Genomic DNA, 18,076 nt, shown 5'->3' with positions numbered 1-18,076 from the left:
GCCAGTTTTTACACCGAGTGCCCATGCACGTGTATGAAAATAGAACCCCAGGTCTCAGCCCCGTCAGTCAATAACAAATGAGACGTGGAGGCGTCAGTATCATACTACTTGGGACGCTGCATGAACGTTGATCTGCAAAGACTGCTCCTTTTGGGGTATCCAGAGCGTTTCACACGGACACCATGGCCCTTGTTTATGCAGTAACGCAGTTGTCTTTGGGAAGGGTTGCGAGGGCGGGGGCGTATTTTAACATTGGTGGCTGCAGCTGTGCCCCTTCAGCCAAGTGAAACAAGAGAAGATGAGCTCTGCTGCCCCCCAAAAATGCTTGTGAAAACACAGTACAAACACCCTTCCCCACTGCATTTCGTATGAAAGCGTACAAAATGTTAATCACCAATTCACTTATTAACTTAGATTTGGGAAACAAATAATGTGTAAGTTTACCCTGGAAAAAATATATCCCGCTGGAAATAAGTGATGAAAGGTGAGAAAAATGGAACTTGGGTGAAAACTGACTTGACTTCATTTACCTTGACCATCGTGTAAGTATTTTGTTTTTTGCTCCAACAAGCCAAATAAATCCACTAACTCTGAAAAAACATTGATTGAGACCAAATTATTGTAAAACGGCACAAGAAAAGGAGGCTTCTGTCTCTTAAAGAGAAATAGGGTAACTCTCTGAACTCAGTCTTTTTCCAGCTGTTTTCTCTGGTCTAACTAAAGTGCTTCTACACATTCTGACCAGAATCTGATCAACGCAGCCTTTTCTCTTCATAAAAAATAAGTACTGTAAAGCACTTGGATCATCAATGATCACCTAAGTGCATAAGACAAGCACTAACTCCATTTTATCCAGCTTACTGACATAGAATGCCCATTTCCTTTTCTGATAACGTCAAACAAACAAACAAACAAACAAACAATAAATAAATAAAGAGACTTTACAATGCTGTGGAAATACAGTGGACATAAAAAGTAAACATACCCCTGTTCAAATGCCAGCTTTTTTCGCCATTGTGACCTCTCCGCTTTACAACTCATTCGATTTTTTGAAAACCTTTTTGAGTGTGGGAATAATGATAACCGAAATAATGAGGTTACAGATGTGTGCATACCCTCTTATTACTGAGATATAGCTTTCTTCAGAATTAACCAATCGCATTCAGATTCATGTCTTCCTGGAATGTACTCCTGGCAAGGTTAAACAGGGTGTTTATGAATAATTATAACCTATATTCATTCATTCATTCATTCATCTTCCGAACCGCCGCTTCATCCTCCCTAGGGTCGCGGCGGGTGCTGGAGCCTATCCCAGCTGTCTTCGGGCAGTAGGCGGGGGACACCCCAAATTGGTTGCCAGCCAATCGCAGGGCACACAGAGACAAACAACCATGCACTCCCACACTCACACCTAGGGACAATTTAGAGTGTTCAATCAGCCTGCCATGCATGATTTTGGAATGTGGGAGGAAACCGGAGCACCTAATGTTTAAATTACATTGGTTAACACATTTTTTTTTACATTTTATATACCGTATTTTCCGCACTAAAAGGCGCACCTAAAAGCCTACCATTTTCTTAAAAGCTCATGCGCCTTGTGTATGGTTATTACGGTAATATGTCGACCCCAAAATGGCTGCATGCTAGAGACATGCTTACAACACAGAGTTCAAACTGAAGGCGATCAAGTTACGCAGTTGAACACGGAAATAGAGCAGCGGCAAGAGAGTTCAGTGTTAACGAGTCACTGTTATAACTTGCTATTGGTTAAATGAACTGTGTCGCTGCTTTATTCAATAAGTTTTACTGACATTTGATCGTTCTGTCACTCAACAGCTAAGCTATCTTAGCTGTTGTCGTTTGTTCAAAGCTTCTTGATCTGTGACGTGGGTTGCGTCAGTGCTGATTGGTGCACAGCAGAGAGCAGCGGACTATGGACTGCTGAGGCGTGCTTCACTCGAGTTTTCCTTGAGTGTAGCTCCATCTAGTGGATGCATTGTAGATTGCATCTTATCATGCGGTGTGTCCAATATATGAAAAAAAATTACAAAATAGGCCATTCATTGAATGTGGACTTCATAATCCAGTGCCCCTTTTACTGCGGAAAATACGGTATATATTTTTTTGATCAACAATGCAGGTAAACTTTTCTAGATGACTTGGTGCTGATTCCAAATTTGCCCTCATGTTTTCTTCAGCACACCAGGTTTTCATAATAATAATAATAATAATAATAATAATAATAATAATAATAATAATAATGTTAGGGAGCGTACAGCCAGGCAGCCTTCTCAGCCAAGGTGCTCTACACCTCACACCTGAGGCTCACCTGCTAATCACCCGCTTGTAGCTCATCAGCTCATTTGGGCTGGTTTCTGCTCCCAGTCCTTTGTGCAAACGTTTGTGCCGTAACCACCTGCTGAGAGGTCTGGTCGGCATCCCATGAAGTTTTTGCTTCTTTCGTAGACATTTCCTCTCCCTTTGGATTCTGTGTGTTCTCCCTTGAACTTTGAGTAAGTTTCAGTTTGAATTCTCCTGAGTTGACTTTGCAAAGACTAATAAATCATACTTATAATATAAGTTTTGGCTCACGCCATTCCTGCCTGTTGTCGTGCATTTGTGGTCACATAAGGGGTGTTCACACAGCAACATTTGCTCCGGTGCCACGCCGGTGCTGCCCCAGTAGAGCGTTCACACATGCAAAGTTCCACCAGTGTAGCCCCTGAAAACAGCTTGTTTTCAGGGGCTACACCAGAGCAAATTTTTAAGGGGCAAATTTAACCCACCTCAGGGAGGTGGTTTAAAAATTTGCTCCGGAGCAAATGCTCGTTTGCGGTGCAGCACCGATGTAAAATGGTACGTGTGAACGCTACAGGGTTAAAAATTTGCTCCGGAGCAAATGCTCGTTTGCGGCGGGGTGAGTAGCCTCGCAACACATGAGAAGAGTTGATTACGTACGGCTAGAATGCGTTGCTTTCGTACTCTGTTGTACTACCGTCATCTGTTTGTCTAATAACGACACAAGACATGATGGCTGGCAATAAAAGTAGAATGGCAACTGGCAAAAACAGTAGCAAGCGGCATCTTGCCTCTTGGGTTATACCATCTCAACTAGAACAGGGAGGACAGTCCCCAAACGTCATCTTTCCTTTTGTAGGAGACTGGACTGTCTTGGAGTTGTTTGTGTAGTTTGTTCCTTTGTTGTGTGTTCACAACCCCCCCCCCCCCCCCATAGAATTTATTTTGTGATTTCCTCTCTTGATTTTCTGTTTGGCGCATTATTGCTTGAGTGTCATTGAAGTCATCGTTGGTTTACGTTATCGGGGGCGGTCATTGAACGCCTCTCAAGCAGAAGGCACGGAGACCGAGAAGGAGAAGGACGTGCCTGTACAGCAGTTGCTTGAGTTGTGTATGTTTTAAAAAGAACCAACACGACAGCTCTTTGTTTTCTATCGTTTTGCTCCGCTGCAGAAACTGCCGTGTGAACCCAAGTGGGGATGCACCGGCGCTGCACCGGTGCTAACACGCTCAGCGGCTTTGTACGTGTGAACGCTCCACAAAATTTGCTCCGGTGTAAGATATATCGCAACAAAATACATCGGCGCAGCACCGGAGCAAATGTGTGCCGAGCAAATGTGTGCCTATAGAAACCCTAACTAATAATAAAAATAATAATAATGATAATAATAATGTCAGGTTCTGGTTTAACCCAGAGAGAATTGGATCCCACAAATGTAGACCAGGATAAGAGATAGCAAGACATTTAGTTTTGAAAAACATAGACCAGAGAAAGTAAAACAAAAGTCGCTGGCAACAAAGAGCCAGGATCCAATGAAATGGACACAAAGCACTTACAATCGGCAAGGTCAAGGAGAACAAATAATCACACGCAAAATCACTTGTCAAAAAAGACAAGGAAATCCAATTACGTGAAGAAAAACGAACGAGATTAACACAACAATAGAAAAGTACTTAGGAGAGATAAGCACAAGAACGAGAGAACTACAAAACATGGTCACAATAAACGTCAAGAATATCCAACACTTGGTATCAGGGTAGTGAGCAAGGTTGAATAATCAGACAGTGAGTAGTCAGCATAGCAATTCTTTTCAAGCCAGATGATCACAACATGAGACAGGTGCAGCACTGGAGGTAACACCCTCTGATCCCACCGAAAATTGAAACACAAAAATAACAGAACAATGACAAATTTACATAATAATGTAACATTTGATACAGTAATATATTTATTAATATTTAGGTATTCAGGGTTACATAAAAGAAAAGTGCTTTTTTTGTTTGTTTATTTTTTTTTTTACTGAAACATCATAGCTATGAATTCCACCGCATGGTAAAATCCATATTGCACAAGCATTTACAGGTCTAACCTAAAAACAAAAAATATTCAAAAAAGCCCCTCAAAAGCCTGATGTGCTATATAAAAACATTTTTGAAATCAAGCATCAAAAATACATTTCGGGACGCATAAAGCCATCGCTGATGAAAATTTACTGTTGACTTGCGTCATACAGTGTAACGTTGGCGTTATACATTCGCTGTACATTTTTATGGAGCTTGGCTACAACAAAAATGTCTATTAGCACATACCACCATTAAATAAAACAAATGTGCACAAGGGCCCAGGCTAACATAATATGAATTTTAATATTTGTATGAAGTTATTTTTGTGCACTTCCATCTTAACTTTCCTATTGTGTCACTTCTATTTCAGTTTGGGATTGTACAGATCATTATTTATCTCTTACCTTTAATGACACCAGTGCTTCTCAATTATTTTCTGTTACGCCCCCCCCCCAACAAGAAGAAAACAATTCGCGGCCCCCCTCCCCACTCTCTGCTGCCATGATAATTATCATTTGTCTATAAAATTGTTATATGTACCCTTCTGCATAACATTGTATCCTTATTAAAGAAAAGAAAAAAAGAAATATAGTTTAAGTTACAGCAAAGAATAACTTCACAAACATTGTTTTTTAATCTGTAACAGAAAATATTTTAAATGTATCGGCATCGCATCGCGCCCCTCTCGGGGGGTGCACCCAACTATTTGAAAAGGACTGATATAACCCAATATTTGTTGTATATACCTGACGTTTTTCAGTCTGCACAGATTCAAGTCAAGATATTCGTAAGCAATGCTAATTGCTAACGTGAGTTGACGAGCACTGGACGATCACACAGACAGCATCTTTGGTTCTCATTTAGTAGTTCCATTGATACTGTAAATTAGAATCCTCAATTTTATTGCTTGCTGAGGTTTTCTGCTCATTTATAAAGTGAAACAGCTCACTCAACAACATCCATTTGAAAGTCATCATCATCCATCAGTCAACATTCAGATCCTTACTCCAAAAAAACTGCCGAATATTAGATACATGATCATTTACAATTCGTTTATCCACCAGAAACAAACGTGTTTTAATATACAGTGTGTGACATGTTTGTGGACTTTATTTTCATGAGACAATTCACCTGTTACAATGTTAACCGATGCCTTCTTTGTGTCAAGGTCTAGTTTTGAGTGAGATGGCCATGCCTCTACAATGCCACGGGACAGTTTTGTTGGCTGTGGCCTTTTTTTTCCTGCCTTGTATCACTTCCTCGCTTAACCTGGAAGATCCAAATGTCTGCAGCCACTGGGAGAGGTTTGTCTGCTCATTTTACATACATTTAGTGGACGTGGTTACATTGTAAATTCTAATTATTACAAAAAAAACCCCTAAATACAGGTGTGCACTAGTCGTGGATCGAGGACACATCTGACTAGGGCATCACATTTTTTTTATAATTAATTAATTATTAACCAAAGGTGTTCACTGGCCTCAATGTTCACGCTGGTCTATAAGAATAACAAATAACTCTTTGTTGCACATCACTATGCGTGATGTGCAACAAATAGTTCAATAAGGAACACACCGAAAATTGATAAAGGTCTAATGTTATGTTTTGGTTTGTTTTGAAATTGATGTTGCTGTCCCAATCATTTTTTTTTTGTGCTGCCTCAGAAGAGAACTTGGGTGCACTTTCGAGTTGAAAATACATTTTAAGGCATGACAGTCACTTTTATAGCACAAGCTTCTGTATTTATTGATTGAAGACACAGTTTTGACAATCAATATTTATTTCATGGTGTAATATTAATAATAGAAATAGTGACCCCATTTGCAATTTTTTAAATATGATTTTCTGATTTGATTTGAGTGCAAACTTTATGTGGGCAGTAAATTCAATTCAACTCACCTCGTAATAAGCAGAAGTTCAGCAAATAGTAAATAATTAAAAAAGAGGAGTCAATCTATTTAATTTCGCTCGCAGTTGAAATTTTCTGTCAAACTAAACATGAAAGAGAAAGAATTACAAGATGTTTATAAACAACCAAACAACATTGCTTTAACAATTACCCCACTAGCTTCATTCTTAAAGACATAATGAAAAATGCCAATGACATGCTAGCAGTTAGCATGGATAGTTGCAATTTTACCTAAACACATTCTATTTGAGCACAAATGATGAGCCAACATGTGTAGAGAGATCATGTCACCAGGGTGCACATAAAAAATATAGATGTGGTTCTCCAATAAGCACCAGAGGTTCTTGTTTAATGCTCGTTTTTTGCCCGACCCTCCGATCTCTTGGAGTTATGATTGTGGTCCCCAATTTTTTTTTGCACCACAGACCGGTTTTAGAAAAATGTACATATTTTGACGGAACATCATCAGTCTCTGCGCCCAAGACTTAAGTCACTCACGAAGCCCACCACATGATTGGCAGGCCCTACGTGCATTAGCCACCGCCGCCACCCTGCAAGTTGACACCATTTGTGTCACTTGTACTATGCAGAACTGCGAGAGTAACGAATCAGTTCATCAAGTGATTCCATGAGTTCAAAAGATTCGTTCATTTGACTGAGTTATTCACAAATGACACAACACTACTTCAGCCCCATCTACTGCTCCACTCCACCCCCAAAAAAATCCAATTCGAAATGCTTGGTAGGCAAATGTGCTGTGACTACACTTTTAATATTTTTAGCGCACCCGCGCACCACTTATGTTGACCTCTAAATACCGTATTGGCCCGAATATAAGACGTTGTTTTTTGCATTGAAATAAGATCGAAAAAGTGGGGGTCGTCTTATATTCAGGGTCTAGACATTATACCCATTCGCGACGCTAGATGGCGCTAGATATCATTGAAGCGAATGCTGAACTTGACTCCCCAGGCCAAAGTGAACCCCTGTCACGAAGAATAAAAATAAAAATAGCAGTAGCACGAAGAAGAAAAATAAAAAATAGCGGTAAGAAAGAAAAGAGAAGAAAATAATCGAAGAGATAACAGAAAATGGAGAAATGTAGCGACAATCTGGAGAAAAGTGGGTCGAAGATCGGCCAGGTTAACCGGCAGGTGAGGAGTAGTTATGATGTAATTTACATTTCAAAAACCAGAAGCCATTCATTTACGAATGTGATTGCACTTTAGTTTACATATTTAAATGTTTAGATAATAAGATTTGAATGAGGCAAAAAACATGCTTTTTCTCTCAAATACATTGTTATAATCATTTGTTTCAGATGTACTGTTATTATTTTCTGTATAAACATTAATTTGGTGTTCAAAAAGTCTTTTTTCAAACTTGAGTCTTGAAAAAGAGGGGGTCGTCTTATAATCAGGGCCATCTTATATTCGGGCCTATACGGTATATGAACACTCATAGGCATACAGTGTATTTTTTAACTTCAACGATAAATGAATAATATCACAATAACGAATAACTTGCAGCAGTACTGTAAAAAGTCTTTTCTTTTTTGTGTCTGTATGACTGCATTTTGCAGTACTGTATCCCGGTGACCAAGATGGGCACGCCAGAAGAAGCAGCACAATGAAATGAAATGCAGCGTAAAATCATGATGCACAAACTGTTTAGTGCTTGATATTCTATTTATTTCTGTAATTATTACTTCGGTTTTTAAGTACAACATTACAGAATGCTATTTCTCCTTACTAAAAACATACACAAAATTAAGGGGATTTTTTCTGGGGAAGGCTGAACTGGATTATTGTCATGAGAGTAACATTGGTTGAATATGTCATACTACACTGCTTACTTAGTGAACTAAGGCATGCATATCTCTAGGCTATGGAGCATCGCGTCCATGAAGAGCAGTTGACTTTTATTTTACCTTGATACAATCAACAATATTTAACATATGCACATGGTATCGTGAGTATGGATAAAGGGAGTGGATCAGGAATGGTCTTAAAAATGTTCCTTTTACTCCGCCATGTCATGAAAATGAAAAAGCATGCGCCCCATGCACAGTGCTGAACAAAGCCAGTCGTAACAGTGGGGAGGAATGGGATAGAGGTAGATTTAATTCCAAAGAACCACAGATATTCCTTTTGGATAAACTTGTTGGGTGGTAGAATGCCGTGCATGAAAACTCTCCACACACAGGGATTCTGACATTCATTGATGTCTGATCTCTTGACTCCTTTTCTTCCTTTGGTTTCAGATATTCAGTGACAGTTCAAGAGTCGTACGCCCATCCCTTTGACCAGATTTATTACACCAGCTGCACAGACATCCTCAACTGGTTCAAGTGCACCAGACACAGGTGAGGATCACATCGTTCCTGCTGTTTTTACATTATTCTTATTTCCATTCCTTGCCCTTCCAAAGTTCGCGGATGTTAAGATTCTTAGTTCTATATTCGTGACCAATTAAAGTCTGGTGTGGGGCGTGTCATAAATCTGCACGGAGGAATGTTAAACCAGGCGTTGATAGTTCTGCAGATGCGTGAACACAATCTACTTGATTCACCACCAATCAAAGCAGCTTCTCCTATTCCCTTTAAATGTGGCATACTCACATCTCGCATGGAGACATCTCTGTGCAGCCATGGAAGTACAAAAATCAAAAAACAGGAAATGGTAGCATGACTGTATGTGCCATCTATGAAAATAGATCGCATTGTCTTGTTGACCAATTCCAATTTTGTGCCTATATCTGATTTTTGGTTGGATTGTGTCTTTACATACACATTTCAAGTGACCGAAATGCATGTTTATCAACGACATGTGTCAACACCAGGCAGCTGCAATAAAGAAGTAAAAAATAATATATAATGCAATGCAGATTCAGTCAATCTGTTTAAGTGACTGCATTCATTATTCAGAACAAATCAGTTCACATTTTGAGTCTTAGGAATGTTAATGTAAAGAAGTTACTGTCTTTTCATTCAGGTATAATTGTGAAAACTCACATTTGTTATTTTTAACCTGACAATGAATGTATAGCCGCTAAGTGAATGGCGAAAGTCTGCTTATGATTGATGGCCACTGAAATGTGTTGGGAATTTTTTATTTTTCAATGTCAAATTCATCAAACAAAACAACAAAAAACACTGATAAACATTCAATATCCATTTTTTTCCACAATAGACAATAAAATTAAAAAATATATATCTGCAAATCCACAAATCCACAGGTAACAGACTACGAGTGCGGGTATACGTTATATTTTCATAGTGCAATCTCATATAAAGTGATCCTTATATTCTGTGAAGAAAGACGATTAAACGGTCTGGATTTCATTGGACGATCTCACTTCCTGTCTGTGTGAAGGGTAAGCTACCGGATTGCGTATCGGAGAGGAGAGAAGACGATGTACCGTAGGAAGTCCCAGTGCTGTCCAGGCTTTTTTGAAAACGGCGACATTTGTGTTCGTGAGTATCAGATTTACAACTGTATAAAGTTTGCTTTATCTGAATTGATGATTAATACGCAGTCAAATCACCCCCACCAAAAATGTCGCCATAAACCCATGAAACACAGACTTTTGCATAATTTGAAGGCTGATGCAAAACATCCTGTATCATTCGAAACATGGAAACACTTACCAGAACAATTATACTGTGTATGTTTACATAGACTGCCCTCGAAGAGTATTAGAACAGTGAGGCCAGTTTTGTTTCACCAAAAGTGTGTGAAAGAGTAAAGCTTCAAGAAAGAGACCGCATGACCGCAAACATACAAACTCATCAATGAACTTCGCTTAATCAATCAGTTAATAAATCTTCATAGATTGAAAAGAGAGCAGCAGAGTGGTCGATATTCTCCGATTCAACTTGCCTTACATCCTACCTCTCTCCCTCTCCAGCTCATTGTGCAGAGAGCTGTGTTCACGGCCGCTGTATGGCCCCCAATACCTGCCAGTGTGAGCCTGGATGGGGGGGTTCCAATTGCTCCAGCAGTAAGTCGTCCAGCTGTTGCTGTCTGTGAGGTGACAAGTCTTTGTTTGTGAGAGCCATAATGTCTGTGAAGCTCACTAAGAGCGAAAACAGATTGGATCTTCTCACTGACTGTTTTGCTGATTCCCCACAACACTTTGAGTAAAAGCGAATGAGTATTTTACACAAACTGCATTTTAGAGTTGCCTTTCCAGTGTAACATCTAAAGTTGGAAACTGTGCATTGGGAAATGCGGGGCAGGGATTCAAGCAATTCTTCTCAAACTCCTTCCTGGAAGAATGACAGTGGTATTGCTCTTGTTTGTTTAGGGTTTTTTTTTTTTTTTTTGGTTTGTAGAATGCAAATGATTTGACATTGAATGAAACCAACACATTTTGGAATGATACTGGTTAGCACATTCACCTCACGCCGCGAGAGTGGCTGCCTTTACAGCAGCTCCTGTACTTTTTATCCCTCTACTTCCTTCCTTTCATAACTTTGCTGCTGTAAATTGGGAATTTCTCCTTTGGGAGATGAATAAAGCTTTTCTTATTATTATTCTTATTATTCTTATTCATATCCGGCTTCCTATGTGGAGTTTGCATGTTGTCTCCATGCCTGTGTCGGTTTTCCCCAGGTATTCCGGTTTCCTCCCACATTCCAAAGACATGCATGGTGGGTTGTTTAGACACTCAAAATTGTCCCTAGGTTTGGTTGGTTGTTTCTCGACATCTGCCGTGTGATTGGCTGCCGATCAATTTAGGGTGTACCCTGTCTACCGCCCAATGACAGCTGGGATAGTCTCCAGCACACCCACGACCCTGGTGAAGATAACCGGTTTGGTGTGTGTGTGTGTGTGTGTGTGTGTGTGTGTGTGTGTGTGTGTGTGTGTGTGTGTGTGTGTGTGTGTGTTTTTAGGGGTGTTGTTACACACGCATGATCAGGGGTGCAAGACGGTCTCCAAGTGCCCGCTTCACAGCGGCTAACCTTACATCATCCGCAAATGGAGATCTTGCAGTTCCTTATAAATGTGCTTTGTGCATGCTGACCTCTTGCATGTACTCCAGCATGTCCATTATGCTTCTACCATGTAGACCATGCGCCTCTCCCTCACTGAATTTAAAGGGAATGAGGGGAGCCACTTTGATTGGCCAGGAGTAAAGTTGGCTGTATCTGTCTACGAAATTATCAAAAGAAAACTTGACCCATGTACACAGTGAGATTGCACTTCGTGCTAGACTATCACTGGGCATGAAAATAGGGCCTGTAAAGTCTGGTTTGTTTGGCTCATGTGAGTGCTCTGATCTGTCCTCAACTTGGGTACACTTTCCGTTCCCCAACAGCAGGACTTTTGCACATCGGCGATGTAGACCTGTCATGTAATGAATGTAATGCAATCACCCCCTCATGCCCTTCATGAATGTTATCAATGATAACCATTTCCTTGCACAAACTAGAGACTTTAAATAAGCTGGATAAATATGGTTGATGCTGGCAGTTTACTTCTTTTAATGTCTCTTCCTTCTCTTTCCCTGAAATTCATTGTATATACATACACAGAGTAACAGTAGAACCTTGATTTCCTGGACCGAGGGAACCCAGATTCAAGGGACAGAAAATAGTGTCCTGTCTACTCAAAACACCTCTTTTCTCAGTACCTTTCAAAATCTGTTAGTTCCAGAAAGGATAATGCGAACATCAACTTCCAAGCTTTTATTTAATATATATTTACAATATTATTTTCTGAAATGGACATTCCTAGGCTATGAGAAAAGTACACAATAGTCTTGAACAGTGTACTAGCTTTTTTTTAGAAACATTTGATGTAACTCACTCGAAAAGATAACCCCTTCCCCCAGTGACTCCCTTCAATTAAGGTTCCACTTTATTCCTATTATGCTGTAATTTCAACGCACTTTATGCCAGTTGCATTCGACATTTAATGTCTGGTCTTTGCAGATGTTTGGTTTGCTGAAAACCTAATAGTAAGTTTTCGTGTGTTTCCATATGAGCTTGGGAGCCATATTTGCTGATATAAACATATGGAGCCCATAGAGTGTGCCCCTTTTGTCTTCAATTTCAGTCTGTAATAAAAGAGAGCATTGTTGAGTCTCTTCCTTGACTGCTCATAGCTCCACTAGGCTTAGCCTGTGTGACTACTGTCACAGACACGATCTTAATGTGTAAAAATTGAGCAACACAAAATCATTTCTGGCCTTAGGCATATTCTAAAAATAATATAATCATTTATAATGCCCGTGTTAGGCTTGGCTCACTAGCACTATGTAACAAAAAACAAGCGATTAAGAATGTTCTGAAAGCACCATTAAAATAAGATTACTGACATCAAGAAGAGATGTGACTGACTACGTTTCAGGTTCAAATGTCGAGGGCGCACGTTGAAGTTACCATTTCCCTTGGAGGGCTGTTAGGACTGTGAAAGCATGTCAAGAAATCAAAAATAATGGTTGATAATGAGGGGTTTGGAAACAAGAAATTGCTGACAATATTTCTCTTATTTATTACACATGAGAATTTGAAATTTTGTTTCAAATTTTCGCAAATGTCGTAGAAGTTGACATGTTAGATTTGCTTTCGCGGGCCACATAAAATGAGGTGGTGTGCCAGATCTGGCCCCCATGCCTTGAGTTTGACATCTTGGTTAAAGGTCAAAATTCCAGTTTCTGAATCATTCGGATTAACCCATTCAGATGTTGGAGCAGACAGCTACTTCCATATAGATGGTAATCAATTGGATCAATTGGAATATGGACATCGTGATGCAAATAGAGGTCATTTCCACATATTAATATTATCAATAAAGTAGTCGTAGTATTGCAATATTGCAAATATTCCGCTTTTGTAAGGGTTATTGACTGCATGTAAACATAGCCGCTGAGACCACAATGTTCAAAGACACGATGGAGAAAAAACTAATTGGCATGTGTTTTGTACAAGAGACAGCAGCATGTTTAGCAGTTGACTTGGCTTTTCAATTTTGCCACAAAAGAATGCCACAACTGCCAGCAAAGTAACATCCAGGTGTGGGAAAAAACTTTTTCTGAGCCTGGCTTCATTGGGGAGATTTTCGCAAATGTGTCAGGAGTAAAATACTCCCATGACAGAAGTTCATCAATGTTAGCTTGTTGTATTTCTTATTTTGAAAAATATCTGCTGTCACAACTTCATGTATGTTTGTAAAGATGGAAACGTGGCTTCGGGATTCTTGACAAATGCTGACACTAATGCTATATTTGTGACATTTAATACTTTGAATTTTGTTTAAAAAAACAGAACAGATGGTTATTTGAAGTTTAGGTGCTCACAGCTGGTCTTTTAAACTAACACTTTGCTGAATGATAGGCATTCATGGAAATGTGCAAGTTTAATGAGTTGTTTAGCATCTGAGCAACTCCCCGCACTGTGACAAACACAGTCAGGTGTTGCAGTTAGCACCGCAATAGACAAAACAATTTTGGCTCAAGTTACTGGGCACGGGTGCTAAATAATTGAAAGGCATTTTACAATATAGGTATGATGAATCTAAAAAAGCATCATCAGTATTTTTTTTTTAACAGCCGTCTTTGTTCAGGCATGAATAAGAGCTGTGTCATGTGAGATGTTAGAACTGAAAAACATTTTGAGTTCATCCTCCCAAAAATCTGAATACTGAATAACGTATGTCAAATGGAAAAAATGTTTTTATTCCACATAACGTCTTTTAAAAATCATTGGTATTAGGCATAATAGCCATCTTTGCAGTCCTGCAAGATCATCTGTGGGATGGATCTAAAAAGTGATTTTTATTGTTATTGGATTTATTTAGTTAATTAGTGAGACATTTTTAGACTCCAGAAGAGATTACACATTCCCACACAGATTGGGAAAGGAGAAATTAACAGTAAATGCAAACAAATACAGCCCAAAACAGTTATTAAAATAATGAGCACAACCTACAGTAGATCATGGGTGCCCCTGCAGTAGATAATAAATGACCCGCTTTCACATAATAAATCACCCGCTTTCACATATCTGATCATTGGCTTTATTTTTATATCTTCCAAGGATACTTAAGATATACAACTATATGCAGAATTCCACTTTGTAATACACTTTCTTGTCCCAATATTTCATCCAATTATGTACGTAATGCAGTTCTCCATAATATTCTTTTTTTAAGATCATTTCAATACTGACCTAATAATATAATATACTTCCTTCACTCGTTTTACTAAACAAAACACATTAAACCCTTGTTATTCTTTTTTTTCCCAGTATTGTAGTGCAGGCTTGTAAATGTCAACTGTTTCCCCAGATTTCTGAATGGTAATTTAAATATGGTTACAGTGCAGAATGTGAAGTGACTTCTGGTTGAGTGCAAGTTTTGCTTTTGCCAGGACAGAAATGGTTCTTGAAAGTTTGGATTGGAAGTGTTTTACAGTAAGTAAGGTTTCCGTCAGATTTTGTTGTCATTTTCAGTAAGCAGCCATAGTGTAGTCCTTTTCAATCAGGCCTGTAATTTTCTGAAGATAGACCACAGGATGTGAGGTATTTTTCAGGTCAGCAGACCTGAACAATATGTCTGAGCAGCAATTTAGGGAGCACTAACAGGAAATGGGGGTAGCCGGGTTCAAAGGGGAGCACGAATAATAGCAGAAAATTGTGTGCCGGGAAATGTCTTGAGGCAGTGGAGCTTATGACTGAAGACACATGACAGCAGCACAAGATACTTTGTAGTTCGGTTTGGAAACCTTTAGCTTTGGCATGCATAATGTAAATCCGAAAGAAAGTCTTTTTTTTTTTTTTTTTTTTAAGTGATTTATAGTCATGGCTCTTTCATAAATTCAGTGTCGCCAAGCCTTTACTCCCCCGAAAAACAATTAAACTAGAGAAACAAAGAACATGACATAAATAGTACAGTTATGTGTAAATATACATTTTCATAGACATGATACTACAATTCATTTTGTACACAATGGATTTTGTATAAACACCCTTATATCCAACTAAATAAAAAAACATTTTCAAGGATCCGGCCCAATGCTTTATTACGATACATTTGAATAACATTGCAAATAACTATTAGATATTATTTATTTACATCAAGAAAAATGCAGTGTAGAATAGTATACGTTTTTATATTATTTTTTTATTTTTATATTATATATTTATTTGACCTTTCTATGGAGGTGGATACAATAGACAGGGATCACCAAACTTCTAATGGAATCTATTTTTCTCATTTTCCCCGCTGATGGATAATGTTTACCATCATAGACAAAGGAATGTTTCCTTTTTACAGTTAAACAGTTCTTGAGCGTTATTGTACCTAATGAATTTTGAGATTTCATATCTCACATTACATTATATTACAGGACTAAATCTAGTTTGATGCAGTCCAATATTATCTATCATAATTGCTTTTTTTTAACTGGTGTTAACTTTTCAGCTCCTCAAAATGGCATAACAAACTGCTGTGGATTTGTGGCCTGAAGGCCTCTTGATACTCCGGCATGTCAGCAGGCAACGACGGCCACATTGCATGATGTGGCCAACGCATTGTGGCACGTCTGCGACATATCTGCGACAAGTCTGAAACACAGGCTGCGCACATGTCAGGAATTGTTGCTGCGCGTAGAGTGCAGTGTGCATTCTCTCTTGTGATTGGGCCATTAATCACATGATGCAAAGATATACTCAGCTTTTTCTGGCTAGGTTCCTCAATATGCAAGGTCTCTGCAATGGTGATTTATTTTGTTAGCTAGGCAGCGGCATGGATGTTAACGGAGGTGGCCGTCGTCAGTCTGGCAATAAGTTGACGTCAGTATTTCAGTCAAGTAAAGTCAAGTACAACTTTATTGTCAAATGTGCAGTATGTGCAACATACAGCACAGATGGAATTTCATCCCTCTCAAACAGACAATAAGACAACAAGCGGAGCCGCTGCGGGTGCCTGCGCCGCTATCAAAAGAACAGTTAACATACAATGACAAAATAAAACAACACAACACAAGACACAGACAGTCGTGCAATCTTAATCACTTTTCCTGCATACACTTTGTTTTTTGAAGCAGTTATAAATGAAAGAGGAGCGAATCAAAGTGCCCTTTTCACCAGTGGATCAAAAACATCATGCTGAAAATGTGCACACGTCTGCTACAAGCTAAGTTTGAAAGCAACAAGAAGCTGCAGCGTCCATTAACGAAAAGAGATTGGCTCTCATCTCCTGTCCCATGCAAATCCACTTCAATTTCAAGCCGTGACTCGCAGTTCCACATACGCATCGGCGCTTCGCGCTGACGCTCCTTTCTTCTCATCGTCGGCTCCTCAAGCCATGCATCCATTCAGCCGCTGACTGTCCAACAGCACCGATCTTTCCGCTGAACAAAGCGGGGCTGTGAAAATGCTGCCCAATACAGGCGCAAAACACAATCACGCCGGGGCTGTCCAGCAACGACAGTCAAATGGCGCAGACATTCCTCCCAATCAAAATCAGTGCTGGTACACGCGTGCTGCCGAGAAGGTGCAACCACCAAGCACAGATTCTTCTTCTTTGATGAATGTCGTGGCCAAAATGCTGAAAACAGTCCACATCAGGGCCACACAATGTAACACCAACACCATGTGACAAAACAAAAGCCAAAAACAACACAAAACGCAAGGCTCTTGAAGAGCACTTGCCGACGGCTGCCTACTCCGGCGCCATCTTGGAAAATGTGTCGACCGATGCAGGCCTAGTGTGTTGGCGACAGTGTTAATTTTGTTGACTAAAAATTTTCATCATTCATTTTGTCACAAATATTTTTTTCCAGATGAAAAAATAATGAAAACAAAAATAGTCATTTATTGATACAATAATGATACCAAATTGATTGATGTTTTCATCAACAAATAAAAGATGGAAGAAAAAAACCACAGTGACGAAATCCAAATTTAAGAAGGACTCATACGCTGGTTGGACAAAAGAGCGACTTAGGAAATGGAACAGATGGGACAAAATGAGAAGAGAACCAATCAGAGGCCGACTAGAGCGCTGAACGGAAGCCAGTCACCCACTTCAATCACGTTCCCGGGAAGAAAGCAGATGAGAACGAAATTGAAGTGCGAGATAATATCCACAGCTGGTGGAAAGCAACAAGAGGATTTGTGGGCCCATTTCACATTCCACGATAAGAAAAAAGGATTGCAAAGAATGTAGAATGATCATGCGTGGGAAGAATATGACAAATTTGAAGAGGCATCTTCAGAATGTACATCCCGAAATGTTCTCCAAGGTAAATATGCTGGTATTGCTCACGTTATTTTAGCATGAAACTGTGGCAAATTGATAAGAAATGTGTGTAAATGAGTAACGTACAACATGAGCACTGAGGATGTAAACTTAATTTACTGTCATGCTGTCCTGGACATGATTATTTCATATTTATGCATGTTTAATAACTTTTTACTGAGTAAAAATGTCTACATTAATATGCACTGTGAAACATGTTAATTGCTTTCATTGTATATGAAACTCGTAAATATTATGACACGTTTGTTTGGAAAAAAAATATTCAAGTGACCGTATTTTCCGCACTAAAAGGGGCTTTGGATTATGAGGCGCACCTTCAATGAATGGCCTATTTTGTCATTTTTTTCATATATTGGACGGACTGGATTATAAGGCGCAATCTACAATGCATCCACTGGATGGAGCTACGCTCCTTCCGTTCGACTCGAAAGGCATTCATAACTGCCTCCAAAAAACGTAAATTAACGATTCCTTCAATGAAACTACGAAAATTGAAAATAATGCATCAAAACAGAAAATCAAGCGAGGAAATCAC

General features: G+C 39.3%; 1 protein-coding gene across 3 annotated transcripts in view; it reads left to right on the top strand.

The window, feature by feature from the left end:
- Positions 1-18,076, top strand: part of megf10 (multiple EGF-like-domains 10) — an 81,960-nt gene that overhangs the window by 10,725 nt on the left and 53,159 nt on the right. For all 3 annotated transcript variants that reach the window (XM_019862997.1, XM_019862990.1, XM_019862981.1), the window contains exons 2-5: positions 5,531-5,666; positions 8,535-8,636; positions 9,646-9,746; positions 10,181-10,273. In XM_019862997.1, coding sequence (XP_019718556.1) covers positions 5,548-5,666; positions 8,535-8,636; positions 9,646-9,746; positions 10,181-10,273 — 415 coding nt within the window. In that variant the 5' untranslated portion in view covers positions 5,531-5,547. The remainder of the gene's footprint in view (positions 1-5,530; positions 5,667-8,534; positions 8,637-9,645; positions 9,747-10,180; positions 10,274-18,076) is intronic.

The sequence above is a fragment of the Hippocampus comes genome, unplaced genomic scaffold (genome assembly GCF_001891065.2).
Source record: "Hippocampus comes isolate QL1 unplaced genomic scaffold, H_comes_QL1_v1.1 scaffold223, whole genome shotgun sequence".
Taxonomy (NCBI): domain Eukaryota; kingdom Metazoa; phylum Chordata; class Actinopteri; order Syngnathiformes; family Syngnathidae; genus Hippocampus; species Hippocampus comes.
This window is presented reverse-complemented; position numbering and strand designations above follow the sequence as displayed.